Consider the following 27,908-nt stretch of genomic DNA (forward strand, 5'->3'; position numbering starts at 1 on the left):
CTCTTGTGTCCTAGACAGAGGAAGCTGGGCCAATAGGAGCAGCCAGCTGGTCTCCACCAACTCATGCTCCCTCCAGCACAGAAGGACCCGAGCCTGAGCAGAGTCCTGGCACTAACCCTTCCTGTGCTCCCCTTTCCTGCAGGCCGTGCAGAGGTGGCCGTTTGCTTGCCCTGTCATTTCACTCTTTGCTGCCCCAACAGTGTCTGAGAATTGGAAGCTAAGCCAATCCTGCATGAGCTGCTCAGACCCTAGTGCCACCCCTCCACCCCCACCCTGCTTTGTGCTAGGCTTCCCCATCACACACAAGGACTCAGGGATATAAACAAGATTTGGGTGACCTTTATTCTGAATGGTGACCTCAGCGATACATTCCAGTCAGAGTGATCAGAGCACAGGTGACAGCTACAGCCTAGCTGCTGAGCTGGGCATGCAGCACTGCTGGACCAGCTAGGGTTAGCGTCAAGCCACAAGTCAGCCAGGAGCAATGGGGCCTGCTGGTGTTGGAGCTAGCCCCAGTGTCACAGATGCAATGCACTTCCTAGCTCCTCCACCCGGGAGAGCACAGCACACAGCTGCTCCTAACCCAGAGGGAGGACCTGGACCAGCTGGCTGACAATGCCCTGTCCCAAGCCCCAGGGCAAGGTATTGCAGCCCTTTCTTCACAGCCTGAGCTGGGCAGCGTTCTGCCTCCATCCCAGCTACGGGAGCCTGGGACATCAGGTTACATGTTTTGTTACTAGCACAGGTGAGTTACTCGGAGACAATACAGACTGCTCTGCAGCACACGTGCGGGATTAGAGACAAGACAGTTGCTAGCAGGTCTTACAGCTGAACAGGTGCACGGAGCCCTGCAAGGGAGATTTTTGGTCCTAAGACTATTGACAGATCAGCAAGAGCCACTGGCCTGGGTACCTGGAATGCAAGAAGTGGGTTTGCTGCTTCAGGCAGAGCCCCAAGCCCGAGGGAGGAGAGATCTGGCTAGCAGCCATAGCTTTGGCACTTTGCTTTGATGGCAGGGGGCAGCCTTGAGTGGTCCCAATGTCAGTCTAGACAGTCATTTGGTCAAATATGGAAATTTGTTTGGTCCCTACAGAACTAGGGTGTAAGACAGCTGGGGGAGGGAGTTCATGGTGCTGGGATAGGGAGCTCTGAATACAGACTGTCAGGGCATGAGGCCCTGGCCCATTTCACTGTGGTGGTTTGTGGGGGGTGTTCAAGGCACCACTCCCCAATTTTCTAGACTGTAGATGAATATATTAAACCCTGGGGGTGGGGTGGGGGGGAAGATAGTGGAGAGGGAGTGCTGCCATGCTGGGCTGATCAGAGGATCTGGCGTGGCATCCCATAGCCTGTCATGCCCGCTTGTGATGCGCCCCGGTTGGTGCCCATCTGCAGCCCAATCACGTTCTGACCCTCCTTCAGCTTGTCTTTAGAGAAGTCACGGCGGTTCTCCTGGGATTTCCTGGGGGTGAGGAGAACATGAGTCAGACCAGAGGGGTCACAGGGAGAACACCTGGGTGGCACCTAATGGCTAGGCAAAAGTGCATGCTGAAGAGGAGCAGCAACTATGCCTTTGTTGTATTGGCTACACTACAGGGCCTTCCAGGACAGTCAGGCTGTATGAGCCAACACCCTGTTCCTCTGTAGAGGGACTGAGACCCAAATCACTTTGCTTCCATGTAGCCAAGTCCCCAAGCCAGTCACAGACTGAGCCCCAGAGTCCCTCCTGCAGGCTGGGCGAGAGGGGGCAAGAACACTGGCAGGTGCTTGCACCACTTCTAGCCCTCCTGCTGGAAGAGGTGGCTCCTGCACAGCAAGGCTGCCCAGCTCTACTCCCTGACTGGAGAGTGGAATCTACTTCCAGTGGCTCCAAGATCAGCTAGAGACCGGGAGCCCCAAACCTTACTGCACCCAGGGCTGGGCCACACCCACTTGGCCTGACACCCCCCACCCTGTTCTGAGGGGCTGGTTTTCTGTTACTCTCAGAAGTTCAAGAGCCACTTACTTGGGGAACCAGTTGGGATCTCCAACGAACAACCCATCTTGCTTTGTGACAGCCAAGCCCCCCAGGTTCATCAGGGTCCTCTGCACACAGGCCATGTTCTTTCCTGGCAGGGCAGAGAGCCCATGAGTGATGTGCTGTGATTTGACCTAGGTGCATTCAGCACAGAGCCCAGCCTCTGCAGTGAGCCCAGGCAGCACTTGGATGGGGTCAGTTACCCAACCCTGCCAGTGGGGCCTGCTGCTCATCTAAGTTCACCCCCAAGCTCTCTGGCCCATGTACAGAGCCCTGGCCAGGGTTCAGGATAAGCAGCCATTCCAGAGAATGGTGACAATACCATCCCCAGACAGATTCTCCTGGGTCCAAGCACAGCCTTTGGATGTGCCAGAAGCATCTGCTGACCCAGCAGGTGTGGAGCCTGCTGGGAAAGGGTCAAATGGGCTCTGCTAACTCATGAAGGCAGGAGACCCAGTGTCACCCAGATACAAGGGAGGCAGGAGAAGATCTAGGGTATGGGCTGAGTCACCCTGAGGAGGATCCCCAGGACAAGCAGAGCCTGGGGAGGCAGCTTTCTGCTGATGAAGCCAGACCCCATGAAGGGGAAGAGTTTGGATTTCTGCACAGCACAAGGGCTGGATCTAGGGCAGGCTGCTCATGTGGAGTTTCCAACTCAGGGGTTCCCTGCTCATCCCCATGCTAGGGGTTAAGCCTCCCACATAAGCCAGGGCAGTTATGTGCCAGGCCACCCCCGCTCTCCCTACCTTCCCAGAGGTCCACAGTCTGGAAGATGTCAGTGGGTGCAATGCCATACTGCTCAGCAGCCCGCAGGAACTGGGAGATCTGTTCCATTTGTTTGAAGGCCTTGTTTGAAGGCTCTGTGTTGGCAACCGGCCCCTGGCCCTTTGGGTAGAGGCTGTTGATGAGTTTGCCGAGCACCTGGGCAGGAAGAACAAGGATAAACCCAGGACTCAGCCAGTGTGCTGGGCAGGTCTCTGTAGCAGTCTCCACAGCACCCTGTATCTGGGGACAGGACCATCTGTGGGGGTTACTTCAGGGCAGAGTCCACCCTTGTTAGCTCAGCACAGCCAGTGTGTGCCCTGGCGTGCTCCAGCCCTGCTAGGGGAGGCTCAAGGGGCAGCAGGGAGGACCAGGTGCCCCTGGTCTATGGAACTGTGCTGCCCCCGCACAGAGACCCTGGAGGATGCTTGTATCTCACTGCCCCATCAAGGAGGGGGAATTGCCTGGGGCTCCAGCTCCCTGGAGGGGAAGGGATGTCGCAGCTCATGCAAGAAAGCCCAAGCTGCTAGGGCACACAGGGAGATCCTTCTGCCCCAGTGATACTCACTGTGCCATCTTTCAGCCACTCCTGGAATTTCTCTTTCCCAGGCTCAGGTGGCTGGATGCCCCCACACTGTGCCAGGATCCACTGGGTGAGGATCTGCTCCAGCTCTGGGTCGTACTGCTTGTCGATCCTCTGCTGAACCTCCCAGCTGAGTCCGTAGGCTGGTCCCCTGTTTGCCATGGCAAAGATGCAGTGTCTGCAGGGCCAACACAGACAGGGCAGCTGAGTGAGGCACCCTCTGCAGTCTGAGCCATGACAGCAGCATCCATCAGCCAGACCTTGCCTACTGTGTGGCAGGGATGGGCTCCAGATACAGCTTCCCTCTCCCTACACCCAGTTCCTGCTTCTGCTATTCCAAGACTTGATCCCTTCAGCTTTTGGGGTGCTGTAGGGTCAGCACTGATCGGGGCACCTCTGCACTGGGCCCAGCAGAGCATCATTCAGATTCAGCCCCTCCCTCCACCCACCCAAAAAAAAAACACCTCCTGGGCCAAAGCCCACTCCGCAAGGTCAGGGCAGGAGAGGAGACAAAAACATGGTGGGTCAGGATTGTAAAAGAAGTGGCTGCTGCCTTGGCTGCAGCCCGGACCAAGGTCTCTCCAGACGGTGGGAAAGTGCCTGTCCGAGAGCCCGTCTCTCCCACCCATCCTATACACTGGGTGCTGTATCAGGAAAGTCAACAGCCCTGCTGGCCAGGCACATTCCAGCCCTAATCTCTGGAATGCAGCTCTGTGCTGGGGCCAAGCAGGACGTGCCAGAGCCTCGGCTCAGCCCCAAGCTGCCTGAGGAGCCCAGCAGCTGTTCTGCAGGGGAGCTGCCCAGCCCCACAGGCTGCTACATGGAGCCTTAGGGGGAAACTAGGGCTCCAGGACAGATGCAGCCAGGCCAGAGGCACTGGCTCGGGCTGCCAGTCCAGCCCTTGGCTGGCTCTTCAGCTCACACCCCTCCCCACTTGCTGGGATGGTCATCTCAATCCCACTTGTTCTGCTCCCCCTGCCCAGGCCAGCTGGTGGCAGGCCGGGGTCTCAGATGGGACCAGGCTTTCCAGGAAGAAGAGGGATGAAGGAGCTGCAACTCTGATACAATCCACCCCATTGCTCCACCTCCCACCACTGCTGAATCATGCTTGCACCTCTGGGTGAGGCCTAGGCTGGAGTTCTCAGCCAGGAGACCTCATCACCTCTGTAAGGGCTGCCAGCGTCACCCCACCACCTGCAGCATGGGAATGTTGCTTGGCAAGGCAGTGACAGGCGCTGGAGAGAGCGAGACTGCACAGGGTGCCATACAACAATGCTGCACTCAGCCAAGGGCTCTCCTGGCTGGGAGAGACTTGGGATTCCTGCCTCACAACATGGGAGCAAAAGCTGCAAGCTCTACCCCAGGTGCAGGCTGCACATGGAGCAGCTGCTGGTCTGGGTCCTGTGTTGAAGACATCCGCAGCACATGGGCAAGATGGAGGCAGAGGGGGGCCATGCCCAGGAGCTGCAGAGAAGGCTAGACTGTAGGGAGGGCAGCTGGCAGTGCTGGGCCAGAGGAGCTCTGACCAGTGCTGCCATGGCAGGCCCCTGCAGGGCTTGTGAACGTGAGCAGTTCTGCTGTGGCTCCTGGAGGGAGCAAGCAGCAGCATTTGATGTGCCAAGCCTGGGTACCCATCCATGCCTGCAGGACAGTTCTAGCAGAGTCATGGGGAGAGGGAGGGCACACAGGCACCAGCAAGGCCTGTCCTTGCAGGGATTTTTGGCCCATGCTGGACACAGTGGGCAGGATGACAGCCACCACCCTCTAGACTAACCAGGAACTGCCTCCGGCTGGGATCTGAACAGACAAGCCCCAATAAATGATCCTGCAGGCCAGCCAGCCCCAAGGCAGGCCTAAGTCAACAGCCCCCACCATGATGCTGCATCAGCACTTCCTGGACAGCAACTTATCACCATTGCAGGGAACTTCCTACCCAAGCAACCCCTACCCTACCCCCAACCAGTGTCCATGGCAGCCCCACTCACAGGCACCACCCCTAGGAGCAGGAAGTGGTGTGGGGGGTGGGTATTTCAGCTCCTGCAGCCATTCTGAAGGGAGAGGCTCCAAGGGAAGGCTGGGAAGGAAATAATCAGCATTTGCTGGTCCCTGCCCTGATGCCAGATGGGAGTGAGACCTTTCCGGAGATTCCCCTTATTTATAGAGCCCCAATCCTCCCTGACCACACCACTTCCCCGAGCAGCTCAGTCAGGGGGAGCTCCTTATAATCCTGACCCTCAGCTGGTCGAACAAGGGGACAGCACAACCCAGATGCACATGGGCACCCAGCAGGCTGGCTCCCCACCCCACCCATCACTATGGAGCTGACCTTGCAAGAGCCCAGTGGACCCAGCACCCCACCCCTCCCCTGAAATGTTTACCAGGGTTGTGAAATGGCTCTGGGGCCCAGAGGCAAGCAGGGGAGAGGAGGGGTGAATCACTCCCATTCAGGGACAATTGCTATTGAGCAACTTGGCGATTTAATCATGTCTGGAGATTGTCAGTAGTTTGGCTCCCTCCAGATCCCTCAGTGTCACTGAGACCTAGCCTATGCTGGATGTTCAGGGCATGCATGGCTCTGGCAGCTGAGAGGAAGGGGCAAGGATGCCACAAGCCAGGGACGCTGCAGCTCTGGGCACCGTTCCTGTGGCAGGAAGCAGGCCCTCCCCCACCCAGCCTGGTGCCAATATGGCAAGGGAGGGGTAAGAGGGGAGAGCTCTTCTAGACACAATGGCACATGCACCCATCCAGGCAGGGGCTCCCACCCCAAAAGGCTGGGACCCAGGGGCTGTGCCAGATGGGAATGTGGTTCCCAGGCACACACAGGAGGGAGGGGTGCTATTCCAGAGCTGGAAGGCTAGGCACTCTACCCCCACCCAGGCTGCAGATGCCTAGGGAAAGAGGCCTGAGCCAGTAGCCTGAGCCTTTGCTAAAGTGGCCTGAAATGCTCCTTCCAGAGGTACTTGAGCATTTGGGGTGGGGGTGAGGGGAGGAGCTGGTTATCTCCAGAACCCCCAGCACCACAGATCCCACCAGGCCTGTGGCTGTTGGGTCGCACTACAGCTCCCTTGAGAGCTCACCCAGCTTGCTGGGCACAGGGGAAGGTTTGAGCCATCCCCAAAGCTTGTCTGAGAAAGAACTGCAGTAGGAACCCTCTGTCCTGCTGGCTTTTTTCCCCCAGCAGCAGCCTTACCAACCCTCCTCATCGATGGTCCCTGCCTGCCTGTCCTCAGCAGTCCCCAAAACCCCAGCCACAGCTCACCCCTGCACCAGTGGCTGCCCTCCACAAGCACCGAGCCAGTGTTACTGAGGTAGAGACCATCTGTCCCCAGCAAGGTGCCTGCATGGCTGACAGGTTGGAGTGAGGCAGGGAAGGGGAAGATCCAGCTCAGCAGCTGTGGAATTGCTGCTCTGGGTCTGCACGCCACCTCTGCAAAGCAGGCAGATCTGAGGCAGGAGAGCCAGTCTGAGGGGGTGCAGACACACCCAGCTAGGACCCAGTCACACAAAGGAGCCAGCCCTGAGGGCTCCAGCCCCTCCCAGCCACATGCCAACTCCCAGCCCTCTGTGCTGCAGGCAGCTCCTTCCAGTTCAGTGTAGCTGGCCAGAACCACCCAGGCAGTGGGAAACAGATGGGGGCAAGTCCTGTCTCAGCATGTTCCAGAAGCTCCTCAGGCTGCACTTTGGTGGGTTGTGTCCCCCCCCCATGCAGGGAGCCCAGCTCTCTAGGCAAGTCTCCCAGCCAGCAGCACTCAAGTCAAGGAGTGGGCTCTCTCATCCCTGGATCCCAGCCTGTTCAGGGGGCAACAGCAGCCAGTCCACTCAGGATGGCCAGAGCCATGATCATCCTCCCAGGTCAACCCTAGCCAGGCTCCAGGCAGTCACTGCTACTGGGGGGAAAGGTGCTGCATGGGTTCAACTACAACCTGGTGTTCACTACACTCCTCTGTGGCACACAGTCCAGGAGTGCAAGTGTACAGCTCCTGTGGGGGTGGGGAAAGAGACCAGGGCAGCGCTGCTAGGAGGCGACTCCCTGCCATCGCCAAGGCTGGGAACAGACCTTCCCTACCAGATCAGCTCTGCAGAGAGCATCTCACACCCACACTTGCACCATGCAGGTTAGACGGTCAGGCAGTGTTTCTGGGAAGCCAGCACCTCTTCAGCACTTATACAGATCTAGCTCCTTTCAGGCACATGCTTGCTGAACCATGAAGGGGCCAGTTAACGGGAGGCCAGATGCTGCCTGACTCACTGCTCATCATTGACTCACTGAGCTGGATTTAACTTCTGCACCCCCCCTCCCCATTAGTTTCACATTCTCAAGCTCAGGACAGTCCAGGGCATGTGGGAACTCTGCCCAGTCCAGCCCCTAGATGGATGCTTTAAGTAGAAATGGGCTCAGAAGGCAGGGTTTGGTTTCCCTACAGTATGGGTTAAGTCTGTTTGGCGCATGCCAGGCCAGCACTTGGTCATAAACTGGACCTGAGCCAGGAGAGGAGCTGGTGTCACCAATTCTCCAGTTCATCCTGCCAGGTGTTGAGAGCTGACGGCACAACACAGCTTTGTCCCAGCATGTCAGGGAAGAAGAAAACCTACATCACTTCATTTCCCAGAACAGTTGCTACCTGTGAGCCATCACAGCCATGTAAGCATGCCCACCCGTCTACTATAGATGGGGTGAGAGCAGGGCTGCCTCAGCCACACAGCCAAGTGCATGGTCATCTCTAGGACCAGAGGATATAGTGTCCTTGCAGGCTGGGCAGCTGGCTGGCAAGCAGTGAGCAGGGACTTGGTTATTCACCATGCTCCCTTCCTGAGCATGTACTCCCAAGCTGTACATGGGACATAATGACTCTCCTGTCTGTAAGCAGGATGAAAGGGGGCACTACCTCTGTACATGACCTACACCCCCTACCCGCTCCTGCACCCCAACCCCCTCCCAAACCCAAACCCCCTCCCTTGGCAAGTATAATTCTTAATTAACCAGAATTTTTGACTAACCAGCACCCCTCATCCCCCCCCCCCAATATGCCAGATAACAAAGCTTTTATTGTATTTAGCTTCACAAAGTGCTCAGACACCTACACAGAGGCAATATCCTGTACCCAAAGATCTAACCAGCCAGATGAGCAACATCAGCCAATGACTTGAAACTGAAATCAGCGAAGTGCTAACCAAAAAGCAACAGCAGATTAAGTGAAGGTAATTAGCCACTAAGTAGATTGGCAAGGGATGTGGGGATTCTGCATCACATGGAGATTTTACATTGAGCTCAGCTGGCAGGCTCTGGCCTGTGCTAAGCAGTCATTCAGAGTGGATGATCACAACAGTCTCTTCTGGTCTTGAAATCTAGGAGAACGTTGCTTTAAATTGGGTCCCAGCAGGATCTTGTTGTCTGGAGAGCATCTGGCTACGCTGGCCCATTGTTCTCTCACAGTCTGGACATGGGCAGCAAATGGGACACACTGAACAATGGGACAGGACCAGCTGCTGCCAAGTCAGCATGCTATGCCACACCCTTCATTGGGAACATGGGCAGAGGAGATAGCACCTGTCCCATCCAGGCAGTAAGTGAGCAGCCACTGCTAGAACCCACAAGCTGGCTGGAGATTTGTTTCCATCATTTACATGATCTGGGTACAGACATTCCCTCACTCACTTATTTGTGCTTCCACCTGCCCCCAAGTGGGACCTGCAGGAACTTTAAGAAGCTGATTGAAGAGGGCTGTCCCCAGAGCCCCCACCCCCATGCCAAACCTTGGATCAGTCCTTGGCAGATGGGGGGGGGGTGGCCAAAAAGTCAGATCCCACTTCCACTGCAGCTCACCAGCAGGAGTGCAGCTTTGCAGAGTTAGAGCAACATCAAGTGGGGCACAGCCTGCACTGGGCTCAGACAGCAGCAAGAGGGCTGAGGGAGGGAGAGCACCCCACTTCCCACAAGATTAGTGGGACAGACTCTGGTGCTGAGCCAGAGGCCCCTGGCAAGGGTTCTCAGAGAGGACAGGCCACAGAAAAGGCATGAAGGGGGATTGGAATGGCCCCTGCCCAGGTCAGTGGCCCTATCTGGGAAGCTACAGAATAGGTAGCTGAGCTTCTGGAGCGTGGTTGCAGAGAGGGCACCCGTCAGGCCCAGCCTGAAGCAGCTGTGAAAAGCAGCTCCCCAGGAGCATTAGTAGCACTGGGCTCCAGGCCAAGGAATTGGTGGAGACAGGGCTGATTTCCTGCCACAGACAGCATCTGCAGGAGACATGAGCGCTTGGGGGGGCAGCGCTGGAAGACAAGAGCCAGCCCTGGGGGCGGATGCTACTGAGCGGAAAGCAGCCAGGTGGCCAGGAAGCGATAAGCCCTCAGGGGAACTGAGCCCCCCCCACACATCTGAGCAGGGAGGGCAAGTTGCTGCTGCTGAAATCCCCACAGACAGGAAGCCCCCTGGAAGTGTGGGCAGGTCCCCTGGGGATGTTGCCATGGGGACAGAACACAAGCCAGCCACAGACCCAAAGGCACCAGAAGTGCAGGGTCCCTGCTATACTAGGGTCGCAGGAGGGCAGCATGTTCATGTGGGCACACTAGAGCACAGGGCTCCATGAGGCATGTGTCTGGGCAGACACCCCACATGAAGGGCTCTGGCTAAGAGCTGCCAAGGAGTGGAGCAAGCCAGCAAGAAGGTACAAGCCCCATGCTGGGCTCTTGGGCAAATAGCCGGGCTGCTGAGCCACCCCCTCTCCTCCCCAGGAGTTTGGACCGGCTCTGTTTTGGCCTGTGTCACCCCCCACCCACAAGAGCCCTGGGGGAGGAGCTAGGGTTACCACCTGGCTGGTGCAGGACCAGCCTGGCCGGTTTTGCCAGAAAAATAATTTAATCTGCTGCCTTTTTTTTTTTTAAATTAAGTGTGGGTCTAAAACAACAGGGAGTTCTTGTGGCACCTTAGAGACTAAAATTGAAATTGCAGCCACCCCTCCTGCCTGCCAAGGACTAAGAAATTGATGTTCTCGATCTTATAGTATCGAGAGAAAGAACACTTATAGATAAGTGGCTGTTGAAGGGAGGGGGTTGCCTTGCGGTTGGGGGTGCAGCCACCTTACTTGGGGGGTGGTGATATTTTTGCATTTCAAAGGTAGTAACCCTAAGAGGCGCCAACAGAGCCTGCAGCTTCAGCTGTTGAGACTGCCAAGGTGTGGGGAGGCCATGACCCCCATGGGGGTCATGAGGAAGGAAAGGCCCCACCCTACTCACCCCTCCTCCTGCTACCCCCACATCCACTCACTTGCAGCCAATGTTCTTGAGGGCACTGACCCTGGCTCCAGCTGGGAGGAGGGCCTGCAGCACCCCAAGCAGGCAAGCCACAAGGAGACTCAGCCATGCAGATGCTGCCTAAGAGCTACGCAGCTCTCTTGGCTTTCAGGTCAGCTCTTTGGAGCCTGCTGGCTTGGGGGGGGGGGGCGTAGATGGGCTAGTGTGGGAGGCAGAAGGGCTTACTGGGTGGGGGGTGGTGGATAGTCTCTCTGGCCCCCCCTCAGAACTGCAGATTCTCCCTGCTCAGAGCTGGGCCACCCAGGATTAGTACCTCCACCCAGGAGAGTTCTGGGACCCTAGTCAGGGCAGGCCCCAGCCATTCTAACCTGCAGTTCCCAGAACTGAGCACCCTGGGGGCAGAGGAGGATTTGATGAAATCAGAATGCATGAGCCAGATCAGCATCTCATGAAACTTTAGAAGGCACATTCCCCGCCCCCCCAACCCGCCTATCTCCACCATTCAGAGGCTCCAGCTGCTGGGAATAAAACTGCCCGCTCTGCCTGCCCCGGAGAGGTGCCAGCTTGCAGCAGGTTGATTCACATGAGCTGCAGCTGCTGTTTTATGGGGCAGTTTCACTTCATGGAGGCCCTCAATTCAGCTGTGAACAGATTCCCATTAAACATTCCTGCCCAAGAGCACAGGTTGCTAATCTGCTGCCCCGGGACATGCTGCCACCCTCCCAAATCCAGGCCTGCTGTACATCGACATTGAAGCTTGCCAAACTGGGAGCTGGACAAGGCCTTTTCCCTGTGTTAGCCATGCTGAAGGCAGGACTGTTACATGTTCCTAGCCATCAGGCAGCCTGGGACAGGAGAGCCCAGCCTGCTCCCAAGAACCCATCTGGATTTGCTGCTGTCCCACAAGAGGTGCCAATAACGGGCCAAAGTGATGGATCTAACTCCCATTCATCCCAGTTACCTGCAATACCTTCTCCCTGCCCCCAGGGCCCTGCACAGAGTTCTGGAGAAGGACAAACACAGGAGCCAGCAAACACTCCCCATGTTAGGACCAGTCCAATTCCACAGGAACTTCATTGGCTCAGGAGGCCATGCCACAAGAGTGGTCTACACAGCACTGGAACCACTTCCACTGTACCGCTCCAGTGGCTGCTGTTATACTGGTAAAAAGCTACAGCTGCAGCCTGATCATACACGACCAGCTATGCCAGCAGGGGAGGCACCTCCAAACCAGCAGCGCAGCATCCACACTAGAGGACAGCTGACTTAGCTACTGCAGAGCCCCGCCCTAGCCAGAACAGCTACATTGACACAAACAGTCTGCTAGAGCTAGACCACTGGTTCTCAGCCTTTCCAGGCTACTGTCCTCTACTTTCAGGAGTTTGATTTGTTTGCATTCCGCAAGCTTCACCTCCTTTAAAAACTACTTGCTTACAAAACCAGACATCACAAGTGCCACAGCCACACTATTACTACAAAATTGCTGACCTCATTTTTACCAGATTATAAAATAATTCAACTGGAATACAGTTATACTTCCATTTCAGTGCATAGTATGTGAAGCAGTATAAGCAAGTCAGTGTCTGTATGAAATTTTAGTTTGCATGGACTTCGCTAGTGCTTTTTGTGTAGCCTGTTATAACACTAGGCAAATATCTAGATGAATGGATGTACCCCCTGGAAGACCTCTGTGTGCCCTCAGGGGTACAGGGATCCCTACTTGAGAACTACTGTGTTAGACCAGGCCTTCCTTGCCTTGCATCAGGGGCTGCCCCAGCTTTTGAATGAGGGATTTTCACACCACAGTCTGAGAAAAGCAACCTGGAGGCTATGGATGAAGTGCAGCCACTTCACACGGCACTGCCCAACAGCATGCTACTGGGTGGATGCCAGGCACCACCACACCCTGACCAGCCACGGCAGGGGGGAAGGGACTTAGGAGCTGGAGAGCTCACCCATTATTTGCACTCTGGGTCAAAGCAGCATTAGCCTGCTTGAGGGACCAGTTGTGGCTGTTCCAAGTGGCCAGTCCCTCAGGGGAGGGCAAAGGTTTCATACATCTCCACTGCTCACAGCCATTTTAGAAGCAGAGTCCTGGAAACCAACCAGCATCCAGGGAATTGGGTCAGACCCAGAAGCACTGCTAATTTTTCCTTTTCTGGAGAGAAAAGAGGGCCCAGGCCAGGAGACTGTTTTGAGCATGAAGTCGTCAGCCCCTCACCGGCCTTTGTAACCGCTGTGCTGCTTGCCAAGCTGGGGAGCGCAAGGCAGGGGGAGGAGAGCAGGCCTGAAGCCAGGAGCAGCAGCACAAGGAGCCAGTTCGCAGAAGTTCCCCGATTTATAAGAAGTTTGTTGTAGCAACAGGCTGCTAGCTCCAGCCGGCGGCGAAGGGGTCATGATCCCCGATGAGACAGCAGTTTCTGCCCTAGAGACCCAGACTTTCCCCACAGCGCCAGAGTGCCTTCGCCAGCGACCACCCCCGAGAGGGCGAAGCAGCTACCACCCCGACCCAGCTCCCCTCTGGGGACCCACTGGTTCACTCACTCCAGCCACGGCAGATTTAACAGCCCAGGCCACAGCACCCTCTCCCCCAGGGCCTGCAAACAGGGGGTCCTGGGGCAGCCTTCGCTGGCAGCAGCACCGAGCAAAGCCACCACCTTTAAGAACCCACCCACTGGACCGGCCGAGCTTAGGGGCCCCACCTCCGGCCCCAGCCACACCAAGCCAGGGGTTCAGCCCCGGGGCTAGCTGCTGTTCTGACACGTGGGAAGCCTGCGCCGGGGCCGTGACCGCTCAATCAGCCCGCGGGCCCGCAGCTTAACGCCCGCGGCACACGGGTGGCAGGCAGCGCACCTGGCCCCGCTGCGCGGCCCGGCACCGGGAACAGCCCCACACCCCGGGACGAGACGTCGGGAGCTCCCCAGGTCCTGAGCAACCGCGGGGAGCTGCCAGGAGCGCAGCACCTACAGCAGCCCCCGGCCCTAAGGGGCCCCGCGCTCGCCCCCAAGCGTGAGACAAGCTCGGGTGTCCCCACCCCCGCGCCCGGCCCGGGGCCCGCAGCTAGGGGCTCCCCACCCAGCCCCAGCGTGGCTCTGACCTGCTGGCGGCAGTCTGGAGCTAGAGCGATGGGATGGGGCCGCACCCAGCCCGCGCGGCTATTTGAGGGCTGATGTCACCGTCCTGGGAGAGGGGCGGTGCCGGGGGAAGGGACTTAAAGGGCCAGGAGGGCCCAGCCCCGCCTCGCACTAAGGGGGGGTGCGGTGGTGCTGGGCGTTCTCCAGGGCTGGAGCCGCCTGGGTTCTGCCGGGCCCCACGGGAGAGCTACCCGCTTCGAACCTGCCTTTAGCTCCCCTAGCCTGGGTCGAGCCCAGCCGCCCTCACCCCTGCGGCACCTTCAGGGGAGCAGGGCGTTGAGTTCAGGGAGGCCGCTTCCTCCTGCGTGTAGCGGGAAGCCCCCTGTGTCTGTCTGATGGGAACCCCCGAAGTCCAGGCTGTAACTGTCAGTTCCTGACACACCCCTGAGAATATTGTAGCTTTCCACCGCCCGCAGGCAGGGGTCCGGCTACAATCCACAGACACACAACTCTGGGAAGGCAGGATCGAGGTCTGGGCTCAGCCTTAACCTCCCCACTATTTCCATGCACTGAAAAAGCAAATGCAGAGAGGATTCTACCAACGCTCAACCTCTGTTCCGCCTCTTCCCATGGGGGGGGGGGGGGAGCACATCACCTGCCTTTTGGCAGAGGACAGTACCCCTCTCATGGATCATAGAATATCAGGGTTGAAAGGGACCTCAGGAGATCATCTAGTCCAAGCCCCTGCTCAAAGCAGGACCAATCCCCAGATCCCTAAATGGCCCCCTCAAGGATTGAACTCACAACCCTGGGTTTAGCAGGGCAAGGCTCAAGCCACTGAGCTATCCCTCCTCCCCAGGGAGTTGCACAGAAGGGCCAGGTTCTTCTACACCAGCCTTTTCTCCCTGGATGTGACCAATGCCGAAGCCTGCAGGGTGCCCTAGACCAAACTCCCGACAGTCAGCGCGGGCAACCGGGATTGGCTGGAGCTGCCTCTCACTCTGGCTGAGCTGTCAAAAGCCCTCTGTCTCATGCCCACCAACAGATCCCTGGGCATGGACAGGCTGACAGTGGAGTTCTATCACGTGTTCTGGGATGTCCTCGGCCCGGACCTTGTCACCGTTTGGGCCAAGTCCTTGGAGAGTGGGGTCCTCCCTCTGTCGTGCAGGTGAGCCATGCTCGCCTTGCTGCCAAGGGGGACCGCCGCAACCTTCGGAATCGGCGTCCTGTCTCACTCCTCAGCACGGACTGTAAGGTCATAGTGAAGGCCATCTCGCTGCGGCTGGGGTCCGTGCTGGCATCCCAACCAGACCTAGACCTACATCCTGGACCGGACCATCTTTGATAATCTGTACTTGGTCTGGGATCTCTTGGAGCTCGGGTGTAGGGACGTTCTGTCGTTCACCCTTCTGTCCCTGGATAAGGAGAAGGCGTTCGACAGGGTGGACCACAGGTATCTCCTGGGCACTCTGCGGGTGTTCAGCTTCAGGCCCCAGCTCGTGGGTTTTCTCCAGGTGCTGTAGGCCTCCGCAGAGTGTCTGGTCAGGCTCAACTGGACCCTGACCTAACTGATCAGCTTCAGGCACGGGGTGCATCTGGGGTGTCTGCTGTCAGACCAGCTTTATGCTCTGGCGATTGAGCCCTTCCTCTGTCTCCTCTGCCAGAGGTTGACGGGGCTAGTGCTTCGGGAGCCGGAGCTGCGCCCGGTCCTGTCGGCATACGCTGATTATGTGCTCCTCGTGGTCCAGGACCTGGGCAACTTGGTGCGGGTGGAGGCTTGCCAGGCCATCTACTCAGCGGCCCCCTCTGTCTGGGTCAACTGGGTCAAGAGTTCTGGCCTGGTGGTCACGGATGGGTGGTAGGCGAGCTCCCTCTCACCTGCACTTCAAGCCATGGGATGGGTTGGAGTGCGGGTCTGTTGCTCTATGTCGGTGTTTACCTTTCTGCCACGCATCCGTCTCCACCAGAGAACTGGCACAGTTTAGAGGGCAGGTTGGCAGAGTGGCTCTGGAGATGGACAGGACTACTCTGGTGTCTCTCCCTTCGAGGGAGGGCACTGGTGCTCAACCAGCTAGTCCTGTCCATGCTCTGGCACCAGCTCAACAGCCTGGTCCCAGCCCCGGGTTTCCTGGCTGATATCCAGAGGCTGGTTCTGGGGTTCCTTTGGCCAGGACTGCACTGAGTCTCTGCAGGAGTCCACCACCTGCCCCGGAGAAGGGAGGACAGGGCCTGAAGTGCCTGCGCACTCAGATCCACATCTTCCACCTCCAGGTCCTGCAGAGGCTCTTTTTTTGGTGCAGGTAGTCCGGCGTGGAGCATGTTGGTGCACGCCTTCCTATGCCGCTTCCGAGGGCTCTGATATGACCGGCAGCTCCTTCATCTCCATCTGAGGGGTCTTCTGACCTCTCCGGCCTGCCAGACTTCTACCAGGACCTCACCCGGACCTGGAAACTGGTCTTGGTGACCAGGTCCGTGGCGGCCACCAAGGGGGCAGATCTCCTCGCAGAACCCCTGCTACACAACCCCTAACTCCGTGTGCAGGTGGCGGAGTCCCACTCAGTGCGACAGAGGCTGGTCCTGACAGAAGTCAGCAGACTCAGAGACCTCCTGGACTACAACCGAGGAGACTGGCTGGATCCCCTGATGCTCGCTCAGCGCATGGGGCTCTCTGGCCCTCGTACTCCCTGGCGCGTACTTCAGGAGGTGAGGGCCGCTTTACCACCTGCTACTCGGGCCTACCTCGACTGAGTCCTGTGAGAGGGTGCCTCCCACGCTGCACCCCAGGCCTTCTGGATGGTGCCCCGGGGACCTACCCGGCCATTCAACCCCTTCACTGTGAGCTGGCTGCACAACTTGCAGCCAGCTCGTTTCTGGACCACACCAAGGAAACATCTGTACACGCTTGTGCTCCACACCCTTCACGTCCTCATGCCACCCCAACATGAAGTGGCGGGACTTCTTACCACCTCTGGAGGGTAAGGAACCCCAGTGGGCAAGCCTATACTCCACCCTGGTCCTTAAGCCCACCAGGGATATCAGTTGGCAGCTCCTCCATGGAGCTGTGAGCACGGGCATGTTCTTGGCATGGTTCACCCCCATCCTGGACACCTGTGCCTTTTGTGGAGAGAGGGAGACCCTGGCACACGTGTATCTGGAGTGCACCAAGTTGCAGGCCCAATTCCGGCTCCTCTTAGGAAGAGGACCCCCCCTGCGCATACTCCAGGAGGTGGGGGCAGCCTTGTTGCCCACCTCTCAGGTTTTCTTAGTTGTCCCCCGTAATTAAATGAGATCCCAGACCTTGTGGATCCTCCTGTTAGGCTGGGGGAGGTCTTTTAGCAGTGAGCAGGCTTCTGCCACCCACTTCCAGGATCCCAACAGGCTTAACCTCTCCTCTATTTCTATGCATTGAAAAACCAAACCCAGAGACAATTCTACCCACGCTCAACCTCTGTTCTGCCTCTCCCCCTCCCCCCATGGAGGGGGGTGAAAAAGCACGTCACCTGCCTTTTGGCAGAGGATGGCACCCTCCTCACAGGTCCGGAGGAGATGTGCGGAAGGGCTGGGCCCTTCTATGTCAGCCTCTTCTCCCTGGACCTGACCAATGCCGAAGCCTGCAGGGTGCTCTGGACCAAACTCCCGACAGTCAGTGCGGACAACCGGGACTGGTAGGAGCTGCCTCTCACTGTGGCTGAGTTTTTGAAAGCCCTCCATCTCATGCCCACCAACAAATCCCTGGGCATGGACGGGCTTTGGAGTTCTACCGTGTGTTCTGGGATGTCCTCGGCCTGGACCTCATCACCGTTTGGGCTGAGTCCTTGAAGACCGGGGTCCTCCCTCTGTCGTGCAGGTGAGCCATGCTCACCTGCTGCCAAAGAAGGGGGACCTCCACGACCTTCAGAACTGGCATCCCATCTCGCTCCTCATCATGGACTACAAGATAGTAGCAAAGGCCATCTCGCTACGGCTGGGGCCTGTGCTGGTGGACATGGTGCATCCCGAGACCTCCTCGTCAACCTCCTCTTGGCTCTGTCCAAAGTCACCATCTGCAATACCAGGAGGAGGAAGCTGGACGAGGGGGCGCTCTGCGACTGTGGGGCCTATTTCTGATCCTCCCTGGTCTCACGCATCCGGGCAGAGTTCCCCTGGGCGGCATCCACTGGCTCCCTTGACAGTTTGAGGAGTAGTGGGTGCTGTCTGGGATTCTCTGCACAGTGTCCCTCTCTGGATCCCTAGTTTTGAACCTGTGGCCTTCACTCCTGACCCTGTTATGTCTTAGTGTCCCCCGTCTTCATTTGGTTCCTGGGTCCAGTGGTCCCTTCAGCTAGGCTGCGGGTGGGGCCTTTAGAATTGGGTGGGCTTGTGCCCACCCACCTCCCAGGATTTCCAACAAGGCCTCTCTCTGTGAGGGAGGGCACTGGTACTGAACCAACTAGTCCTGTCCATGCTCTGGCACTGGCTCAACACCCGGGCCCAGCCCCGGAGATCCGGGCCCGGCTCCAGAGGGTAACTGTGGAGTTCTTCTGGCCAGGACTGCACTGGGTCTCTGTAGGGGTCTTGAGTCTTCCCGTGGAGGAGGGAGGACAGGGCCTGGTCTGCCTCCGCAACCAGGTCCATGTCTTCAGCCTCCAGGCCCTGCAGAGACTCCTTTATGGTGCAGGTAGTCCGACGTGGAGCATGTTGGCACATGCCTTCCTCTGCCACCTGCGATACGACCGGCAGCTCCCTTATCTCCATCCAAGAGGTCTTCCATGAGACCTCTCCAGGCTGCCGGTATTCTACCAGGACCTCCTCCAGACCTAGAAGCTATTCTCGGCGACCAGGTCCATTGAGGCCACCGAGGGGGCAGACCTCCTCGCGGAGCCCCTGCTGCACAACTCCAACCTACGTGTGCAGGTGGTGGAGTCCCCCTCAGTGCACCAGAAGTTGATCCTGGCAGAAACCACCAGAATCGGAGACCACCTGGACTACGACAGGGGAACTCGGTGGACCCTTGAGCGCTCGGTCAGAGCATGGTGCTTTCCATACTCCTGACCCCTCCTGCGCATACTCCAGGAGGTGAGGGCAGCCTTGTTGCCCACCTCTCAGGTTTTCCTCAAGCAGCTACTGCAAGAGGGAGCTCCCCGCCCACCCCTCAACCCGGGCCCTCCGGACCTTTTCATCGGGCCACTGTCCTGCGACCCCTCCCGGTCCCCTCCCAACCACAATCCGAGCTAGCTGCACGCCCTGCAGCCGGTTCACTTCCAAACTGTGCCTAGGAAACAACTATAGATGCTCACTTCCTCACCCTCGTGTCCCGCCCTGATACCAAATGGCAGGACTACTTACCACCTGTGGAGGGTGAGGAACAGCGGTGGGCAGCCTCAATTCCACCCTGGTCCCACGGCCTGCTGGGGATATCAGCTGGCAGCTCCTTCATGGAGCCGTGAGCACAGGTGTGTACCTGGCATGGTTCACCCCCATTTCCGCTGCCTGCCCCTTTTGCGGTGTAAGGGAGAACCTGACGTATGCTTATCTAGAATACACCAGGTTGCAGCCCTTATTCCAGCTCCTCCAGAACCTTCTGCTGAGGTTCTGGCTGCACTTTTTCCCACACCTGTTTACATTTGCACACCCTGTCCACGGCCCTATGAAGTCGCGAGACCTCCTTGTCAACCTCCTCCTAGCTCTGGCCAAGGTGGCCATCTACAACATCAGGAGGAGGATGTTAGATGAGGGGGTGCTCTGCGACTATGGGGCCTATTTCTGATCCTCCCTGGTCTCACGCATCTGGGCAGAGTTCCTCTAGGCAGCATCCACTGGCTCCCCAGACAGCTGTGAGGAGCAGTGGGTGCTGTCCGGGGTTCTCTGCTCAGTGTCCCGCTCTGGATCCCTAGTTTTGAACTTGTGACCTTCACTCCTGACCCTGTTATTCCTTAGTTGGTCCCCATTTTCCTTTGGTTCCCAGGTCCAGTGGTCCCTCCCACAAGTCTGGGGGAGGGGCCTTTAGACGTGGGCGGGCGCACCTCCCAGGATTTCCAATAAGGCCTTGCAGGCTGAAGGCAGCAAGCATCTGGGACAGAGCAGTGCTACAGGCAAAGACCTGGAGAGCTAAAGGCAGCTCCGGGTGGGCTGCAGATATCTACAGGCTGAGGCCCTGAGGCACGGGTAAAGAGGGTGCTGGGGCTGTCTCCCAGGGAGAAGTTCCCTTGGGTGCTGGGAAGTCTCCCAAGGAGAAGTCAGAGGGGGCGCTCAAAGCAGTGGCCATCTACAGGGTCCCTGGGCCGGGGTCGGGACCCAGATTAGTGGGTGGGCCTAGGTCCCCTCCCCCACTCACCACTGAGGAAGTGGCTGGACTGTGATACTATCCCACCCGGAAGCGGGGAACCCAGGTATAACATGGCTGGAGGGCTGTGTCACTGAAGAGGACGCTGCAGACCTGGGAGTGACGTGTGTCCCAGAGCAGAAGTGACGGTGGCAAGGCACCACCAGAAGAGGGTGCACTGGCAAGAAGAGCTAATCTGTGTGACAGCCAGCAGGAGGCACTGGAGTGATGAGTTGCACCCTGGAGAATGCAGGCATTTGGTTGCCCCGAGGGAAGAGTGAGAGACCCAGACTGTTTGGCAGCTGCCCCTGATAGAAGGGGAGTTTGGAAGACTATTAAAGGAACGATGGAGCTGCCGTGTTCAGAGGCCTTTTTGGCAGAAGGTAGGTGTACCTTCCCGGGATGGACTTTGGCGTTGCCACTTCCACTGAAGGGGATTGAAGAGCAACCAAGGGGCGATTCAGGCCCTGGTGAGACAGACCCACTGTTGCCACTGATTTTCCAGGAATGCCTGAGGCAACTAGCAGAAGAGCAGCATTATTTGCTCAAGACCCTCCAGGAGGTGATCAGGGGCCAGAGAGCCTGGGGCAAGAAGCCAGGTCCCAGGATCAGACTAGAAGCCCAAGCAGGGCAGTGTTATGCCTGTAGGCAGTGGGGATGATTTAATTGGGGATTGGTCCTGCTTTGAGCAGGGGGTTGGACTAGATGACCTCCTGAGGCCCCTTCCAACCCTGATATTCTATGATTCTGTGACACTTCAAGAGAGGGTGCCCCTGTCAGGAAGAGAAGAAGCCTATCCCCAAGGGAAAGGGAGCAGGGAAACCCCAAGATGGTTTCACTCCCCTTGATACCAGCTGCCAACTAGACATGGAACCATTGATCACTACCTGTTAATCCCGATGATCTAGCCAGCTTTCTGTCCACCATATAGTCCATTCATCCAGCCCATACTTCTTTAACTTGCTGGCAAGAATACTGTGGGAGACAGTGTCAAAAGCTTTGCTAAAGTCAAGGAATAACATGTCCACTGCTTTCCCCTCATCCACAGAGCCAGTTATCTCGTCATAGAAGGTAATTAGGTTAGTCAGGCATGGAAAGGGTGTTTACCCAGAGGAGTACAGCCTGGAGCCCACAGAGGGGTAAAGTTAGGTGCCTTTTGCCTGGAGCCCTAGGAACGGGGTAAGGGTGGGGGGTGCCTAAATTAACCGGGTTACATCTTGAGCCCTAGGAACTAGGTAGAGGTGGGATGTCCTGGAGTGTGTGAGTAACTGAGAATTTTGTGCAGGTAACAGAGTGAAGATTCCCCTCAGTGGCAGGGCACCCAGTGTTAGCCACTGTGATGCTGAGCGTGTTAGTTTGTGACGCTAACCCCGAGGGTCTCTCCTGTGGCCCATCACTACTGCAGCGTGATGTATTCCCTTGGGGGCTGAGTCTGGGGGTTGGGTCAATGGGTCAACTATTCGCACTCTGCTGGAAAGGAAGGAACCTCCTGCTCCACTCCTCCTGCTGCCCCACTCCACCCTCCCTGCCATGCTCCCACCCTCTCCTGCTGTTTGATCCCACACGAGTGGGGGAGGCATTTCTATGGAAGCAATGTGGCTGTGGCCATCACTGCAGGCTCCATCGCAGGAGGAAGTGAGTCAGGGTGACTCATCCCTCCAGTACAGCGGGGTGGGACCCCTAGATGCTACGAACACACTGCATGGGGCTGAGTTGGCTCCTCTGTGATGGTGGCTTGGGGCCCTGAGCATCCCAGCAAGAGCCCAGCTGGGGACTGTCTGTGGCATGGGAAGTTGAAGGACTCTTTGCTGCTGTGGAGGCAGAGAGCAGCTGGCTAGGCAGGTTAGGGGTCAGCCAGAATCCAGCTTTGGGTCTGAGCCTTGAGAGTCACAGGCACGAAGGGTGGGCAGCCGGCCCAAGGGCTACTCTGGGGCGCTGAGGGTCTGGATGGAGGGTGTGTAAAGGGGAGCCCAGGGCTGAGTTAAGAGGGGGCTGATGTGCATTTGCAGGGCTGAAGGAGGGGAGGTGGAAAAGGTGAATACGATAGTGGAGGTTGTAAAAAACTTTTTAAAAATGAAAAGAATTACTTTGGCACAATCCAATTGTCGCTCAGCCCAGCCATGCCAAGGCCTTGCTGTCGCCCCCGCCCCATGGCTAAGACCAGGGAGGGCTGGCCCAGGCGCCCAGTCACTGGGTTCATGGCTTCCTGTTGCAGTCGCTGGTGCTTGGAGTGTTTCCAGGCAGATGCTGCCAGTGCCCGAGAGCTGAATGCCTGCGGCTAACCCCAGCTTCGACCACAACTCGAGCCTTTGCGGGCAGCTGCTGTCCGGTTTGCAGGGAGGATTTCGGGGCCAGGATTCAACCTTAAATGCCCATGTAAAACCACAGGTGTTATCTCCACTGCCTGGACTGCTTCCCTCCCCTTCCAAGGCAGGGAGGGGTCCAACTCCTTTCCCTCTGGCCAATCACACCAGCCCCCCCTCTTCCTGCTCACCAGTCTCCTGCCCCCCACAGCCCTCCCCTTCTCTTCAACCCATCTCTTCTCTGACCCCATCCCACTCAGCCCCCTTCCTATCACTGCCCCCACAAGGACCATACGTGGTGATGGGGGGAATCACCTTAGATTCAAGGCCAGAGGGGACTTTTATGACCATGTCCTCTGAGCTCTGCCCAGATGCCAACTGGTGCCCTGGCATTGAGGGAAGGACCATCCCCTGTCCCCTAGCATTGAAGGTAGGCAGCCCCATGGAGGCGCCCCCCCCCCCCCCACCCCCAAGTGCCCTGGCATCGAGGACAGGTAGGACAGCCTCATGGAGCCCCCCCCCAGTGCTCTGACATTGAGGGCAGGCAGCCCCATCAAGCCCCCCTGGTACCCTGGCATTGAGGGCAGGCAGCCCCATGGAGTGGCTGTTGTGAATAGGCCCCAGCTGCTGAGGCAGCTGCAGGGGGTTGGGGACGCTCATGCTGTGGTGCGCACTGGGGCTGGTTATATGCTCCCCCAGCCCGGCCTCCGCAGCCCAGCCAGGCTGGCAATGATGTGGGGGGTGCCCGCATCCCAGGGCACATGGTGCTAGGGCGGGCCAGAGACTGATGCCCAGACAGCTCATGCTCCAGGCCCTGTGCCCCTCCCTGGGAGATGCTGAAGTCCAGCAGTTTGTCTGATGCCCTTGCCAGCAGGCCCCTCTATGTGGGGGGAGTGGAGGGAGCAGGGACAGCCCCCTCTCCCTGCCAGCTCGAGACTCTAGTCCTGTCCCAGAGGATGTGTCCAGCCTCTGCTGCCAGGGAGCAGCTTGGGGAGCTGGGGGTGGTGGAGTCCAACTCTCACCCATGAAGGAGGCTCATTGCTTCCCTGGGTCTCAGTCCAGTGCCACCTCCTGGGCACTGATTGTCCCCAGTCCCAGCGGCCAGGGCAAGCCCCTGGTCCCAGCCCACCGTGTCCTGGGGCCTGTGGGCTGGGCTGGCACAGCAGCTCCCACCCTCAGTGGGGATGTGCCAGAGAGCAGTGCCCTGATCTCACAGTGATGGGTGCCCTTTGGCCCCTGGTGCCTGGCAGAGTCCTTGCCCAGGGTATCCTGGGCAGCAGCACAGAGCAGGGCCAAGCAACCCTTGTCACCCCTGGGGATGGGGAGAGGCATATGCCCACGAGGTCTTTGCAGGCAGCAAGCTCTGGGGCAGCTACAAACCCAGCAACAGCGGCACTGGGGCCTGAGCTGGCCCCACTTGCTCCTGCCGCATGACCAGGCTCCCAAGGAGCCAGCAGGTGCCCCCAGCTCTCTGGGCCAATCCCTGCTCCCTATGTGTGGGGTAATGTAATGGGGACTCTGCCTGAGGGGGGGCAGTGCCCACAGGAGGTAGCATGCTGGGGGGACAGACAAGGCTGCCTGAGTTCATTCACCCCAAACCACCTCTTTCCCTAGGGACCCTCATGCTGCTCCTGTCCTGGCTCAGTTGTTGGGGGAGGGATCCCAGGGCAGCGGGAGCAAAGGAAGTGTGGGGGGGGCAGGGGGAACTGCAGGGAAGAGTCTGTGGTATGGGGGTGGGGCAGAGGGGTTTTGGGGGAGGATTGTGGGGTGGGTGGGGCAGGAGTGGGTCTTCGGGGCAGGGATGCTGGGGAGGGGTTGGTAGTGGGCGGGAGGGGACACAGAGGGATGCCGTGTGGAGCTCATGGTGCAGAGGTGTATGGGGGGGGTGACAAGGGAAGGGGGGTTGAGTGGTGGGGGGAGGTGGGCTGGGGGAGCACCATGGGGCAGGGCGGAGATGGGAGGGGGAGGGGTCCATGGTGTGTGTGGAGAGAGCAGGGCAGGGGAGGCACATGGTGCAGGGTAGCGGTGGACGGTCTGTGGTGCTGCCCTGGGGCTGGCTCAAGGGGTGGGGGAGTTGGGAGGGGTCTATGGTACAGGGGAGTCTGTGGGGAAGGGTCTGGGGAGGGGAAGGCAAAGGGAGGCACCTGGCGTGGGGGAGGGGTCCATGGGGCAGGGCTGAGGGAGGCAGCCGACATGGGGGAGGGAGGGGTTCATGGGGCAGGGCTGGGTGGTCCATGGCCCTGGAGCTCCGCGGCCCAACCACTTCCCTTGTCAAATGACCTGCCTGAGCCTGGCCAAATCTGGGGAACGAGGAAGTGCAGCCCATCCGGCCCTAGCAGCCGGGCATGGCCTCCGCTAACCCTGCCCGTGCCAGGAGCTGCTCCAGGGCCTGCTCTAGCCCGTGTCCCCGCCGCAGGGGCTGCACCACAGCCCTGCCCCTCACTTGGGTGCTGGCCAGGGATCACCCCAACAGGCCCTGCTGGCCACTACAGCAGCAGCCTTGCTAGATTTCATGTTGCCAACCCCCTGTGGCTGCGTGGAGGCCACAGCCTGGTCAGCCTGCCCCCACTCTGCCCACAGGGCCTGCAGCAGCTAGGGCCAGAGGGGAGGGGGGCACCTGCCAAATAGAGACGAGCCGGAGGTAGGCCCAGGCCCCAGCCCTCCTGAGCCAAGGCAGCTGGAAGCAGTAGGGCGCTGGAGGTGAAAGGCTGCGTGGCCCCAGGTGGGGGTGATGGCACTCCATAGGGCCAGGAGGTGACGGTGGGAGATGGGGGCAGGCGCTGTGTGGGGCCGGGGACTGATGGCGGGAGGGCACTCCGTGGGGCGACAGCGAGAGATGGGGGAGGACACTCCGTGGGGCTGAGGGGTGACGGGGGGAGACGTGGGAGGGAGCTCTACAGAGCTGGGTGGGAGGGGGTTGGCAGATGGGGTGGAGGCTCCCTCGCCTGGCATTGGAGCCTGTCGCCCCTGCCGGCGTGGTCTGTCACTCCCATGGGGGCTAAAGTCTGTGCAAGTCTCTCTTTATTCCGTTACAAATGCCTCTGCCCTCCACCCATCCCCTGATAGGACCCCTTGGCCCATCCCTCACAAGAAGCCCTTGGCCCACTCCCTGGCCCAGCCCGTGGGAGCTCCTGGGGCCAGGAGCAAGGGACAAGCAGCCTGTGGCAAGTGCTATCTGTTGGCTTGGGGCTGGGCCTGGGCTCAGCTCGGTCCCCACAGCTGTTCAACCATGTGCTGTACGAAGGGCCGGTCAGGCCGAAACGCACCTGGCAGGCTGAGCATCAGGCATGGGCTCCCCGCATCACAGGCCCTAGGACAGCCTGGCAGACCAGCCACTGCAGGGGCCTCCTGAGTCCTGACCCCACATCTGCTGATGATCCCATGGTGGGGCATGGCATCTGCCCAGCCGGGGCGCTGCAGGGATGCCCTGCCACCCAGCAGACTCTTTGCAGCCCAGTCACGCCAGGCCGTGTGAGAGAGCGGGGTGCATCCTCTCACAGCAGCGTGGCCTGCTCAAAGCGCTCATCGTAGCGACGGCTGCTCATCCTCTGCCTGCGCTGCTGGGCAACCTCCCTGCGGCGCCGGTATGCCAGGAACTCCTCCCTCAGGGCCACGCAGCGAGCCTCTGGGCTGGCACGGGCCTGTTCTGAGCCCGACGCCTCCAGGGCATCCACTGACTTGGAGTTCCCCGGGGAGCCACTGCCGTCACTGGGAGCTTTGGCACCTGCAAGCCAGCAACAGGGACGGCGTCAAGGGAGGGGAGGGCAGGAAGTACCCCCCACCCCAGTCCTGCCCTCCCTCACCATGGTCCCCAAGAGGCTGCTCCAGGGCCGGGGGAAGGGAAGCAAAGAATGACTCCTAGCTGGGACCAGCTCAGCACAGCTCACACGGGCCCGCCCACAGGGGCTCCCAGCTGGGACCGGCTCAGCGCAGCTCACACGGGCCTGCCCACAGGGGCTCCCAGCTGGGACCGGCTCAGCATGGCTCATCCATGGGTTGGGTCCCTCCTGGAGGGAGAGTTACTGCTCACAGCCCTGTCTTGGTGCCCGCTCATGGCTGGGGTAACAGCTGGTGAGCCTGGCCCCCGGCTGGGATTGAGAAGCACCAAACAGCAGCCCACGGGGTTGAGGGGCTCTGACTCCAGAGGGGGATAGGTGAGGAGCTAGACTGGGCCTGGTGGCCTCCTGTGTGGTGGGGTAGGAATACAACACTGTGCCCAGCTAACCCACTGCTAGGCCTATAGCAGGGACATGGGAAGCTTGGTCTGAAGCCAGCCCTGAGGCAGAGTAGGAATTTTTTGTAATATTTTGTATGTTCCTCAGTTTCCCCTAGGTGGCGCATGGTTAAGTCAAAGGTGGGAAAAGGTTGTTCAACTGATAGGCCTTTACTTACTTGGCAGAGATCCAGGTGTGACTGACGCCTGGCTGTGTGGGGCCTGGGGCCCCAAGCCCATGGAAAGTCCGAGAAGACAATGGCCTCTCCCATTGCCCGGACATTTGGCACCTAGCAACTAATGACCATGGATGGCCCACCCTCTGCAAGTGTGACCAGCTGGAGAACAAAGGCCTCCTGGGGTTGTTAAGTGTGGGCTGCTGGAAGCAGCAGAGGCTCCTGGGCTGGGACTAAAGAGGGTTCAGAGGTCTCTGTGCTGGCCAAGATGGACCATGCTGTAACTTTCTGTTTCTCTGCATGCCTCATTCTGGAGGGGAGGGCTTGTGCTAATCCCTGGGATACACCGGAGGCCCCGGAATCTCAAATCACAATACAGGCTCTGCTCACCTCCCCTATGGAGATGCAGCCACCTCCGGAGTAGGATGTGGCAGCTGTTTATACTCACATCCTCATGCCCCTGTACAGGAGTCCAGGGAAGAGAGTTAGGGAGGCCCCACAGGCACCTGGAACAGCAGGGAGGGCTCAGAGGGCAGGACTCTGGGACTTGGGTGGCCAGCCCGCAGGCAGGAGCACCCTGCTCACTCACTCTGCCGCTCCAGCTCCTGTACAGCGATGGTGGAGACGGGTCTCTTGGGGTTCCCGCTGCGGTACAGCTGCAGCGCATCGAGGATGTCTGACTCCAGCGCAAACTCCGAGTCCCACTCATAATTCTCATCCACAGATGTGTTCCTCCTGCCGGGCAGAGGGCAAAAGCAAGCGTTAGGAGCTGGGGCTCTAATGTGGGACAATGTCCAGTGCTGGGGGTCGGGCTGGCTGCTCCAATTCTATGGGGAGGGGAGCAGTGAGAGGCTGACAGGGGGCTGGCTGCCCCAGTACCATGCTCAGTGTCGGGGAGACAGGAGCAGGGGAAACACTGGGACCGGCCGAACCACTGCCCCAGTGCCATGCCCAGTGAAGAGTGAGGGGAGAGCAGAGAGGATGCCAACAAGGGGCTGGCTGCTGGGGTGAGGGGGTGCCTCAGGAAGGATGTGGACAAATTGGAGAGAGTCCAGTGAAAGGCAACAAAAATGATTAGGGGGCTGGGGCACATGACTTATGAGGAGAGGAGGGAACTGGGCTTGTTTAGTCTGCAGAAGAGAAGAGTGAGGGGGGATTTGATAGCAGCCTTCAACTACCTGAAAGGGGGTTCCAAAGAGGATGGAGCTCCACTGTTCTCAGAGGTGGCAGA

General features: G+C 58.8%; 2 protein-coding genes across 3 annotated transcripts in view; both read right to left on the reverse strand.

Annotated features, from left to right (window-relative positions):
• Window positions 1–317: 317 nt before the first annotated feature.
• On the reverse strand, window positions 318–25,787 carry TAGLN2 (transgelin 2). Of its 2 annotated transcripts, none has more exons than XM_073322417.1 (5): window positions 25,555–25,787; window positions 3,348–3,540; window positions 2,764–2,938; window positions 2,006–2,108; window positions 318–1,462 (listed from the first exon to the last, which is right to left on the reverse strand). In XM_073322417.1, the coding sequence occupies exons 1-5, from the start codon at window positions 25,575–25,577 to the stop codon at window positions 1,321–1,323; spliced, it is 636 nt and encodes a 211-aa protein (XP_073178518.1). In that variant the 5' UTR covers window positions 25,578–25,787; the 3' UTR covers window positions 318–1,320. The 2 variants fall into 2 exon arrangements, with proteins under 2 accessions (XP_073178518.1, XP_073178519.1); XM_073322418.1 differs by lacking the exon at window positions 25,555–25,787 and adding an exon at window positions 13,708–13,814.
• A 1,539-nt stretch (window positions 25,788–27,326) lies between these two features.
• Window positions 27,327–27,908, reverse strand: part of IGSF9 (immunoglobulin superfamily member 9) — a 50,139-nt gene continuing 49,557 nt past the window's right edge. Inside the window, exon 21 of the mRNA XM_073322416.1 lies at window positions 27,327–27,412. Within this exon, the coding sequence (XP_073178517.1) occupies window positions 27,411–27,412 (2 nt within the window). The 3' untranslated portion in view covers window positions 27,327–27,410. The remainder of the gene's footprint in view (window positions 27,413–27,908) is intronic.

The sequence above is a fragment of the Lepidochelys kempii genome, chromosome 24, assembly GCF_965140265.1.
Source record: "Lepidochelys kempii isolate rLepKem1 chromosome 24, rLepKem1.hap2, whole genome shotgun sequence".
NCBI classification, from domain to species: Eukaryota; Metazoa; Chordata; order Testudines; family Cheloniidae; genus Lepidochelys; species Lepidochelys kempii.

Coding starts and splice junctions, on each gene's coding strand:
- TAGLN2 (XM_073322417.1), bottom strand. CDS start 25,577: ATGCCTGATGCTCAGCCTGCCAG. Junction 2,109..2,763: donor GACTGTGGACCTCTGGGAAG/GTAGGGAGAGCG, acceptor CTGCCCTGCCAG/GAAAGAACATGGCCTGTGTG. Junction 1,463..2,005: donor GATCCCAACTGGTTCCCCAA/GTAAGTGGCTCT, acceptor CCTCACCCCCAG/GAAATCCCAGGAGAACCGCC.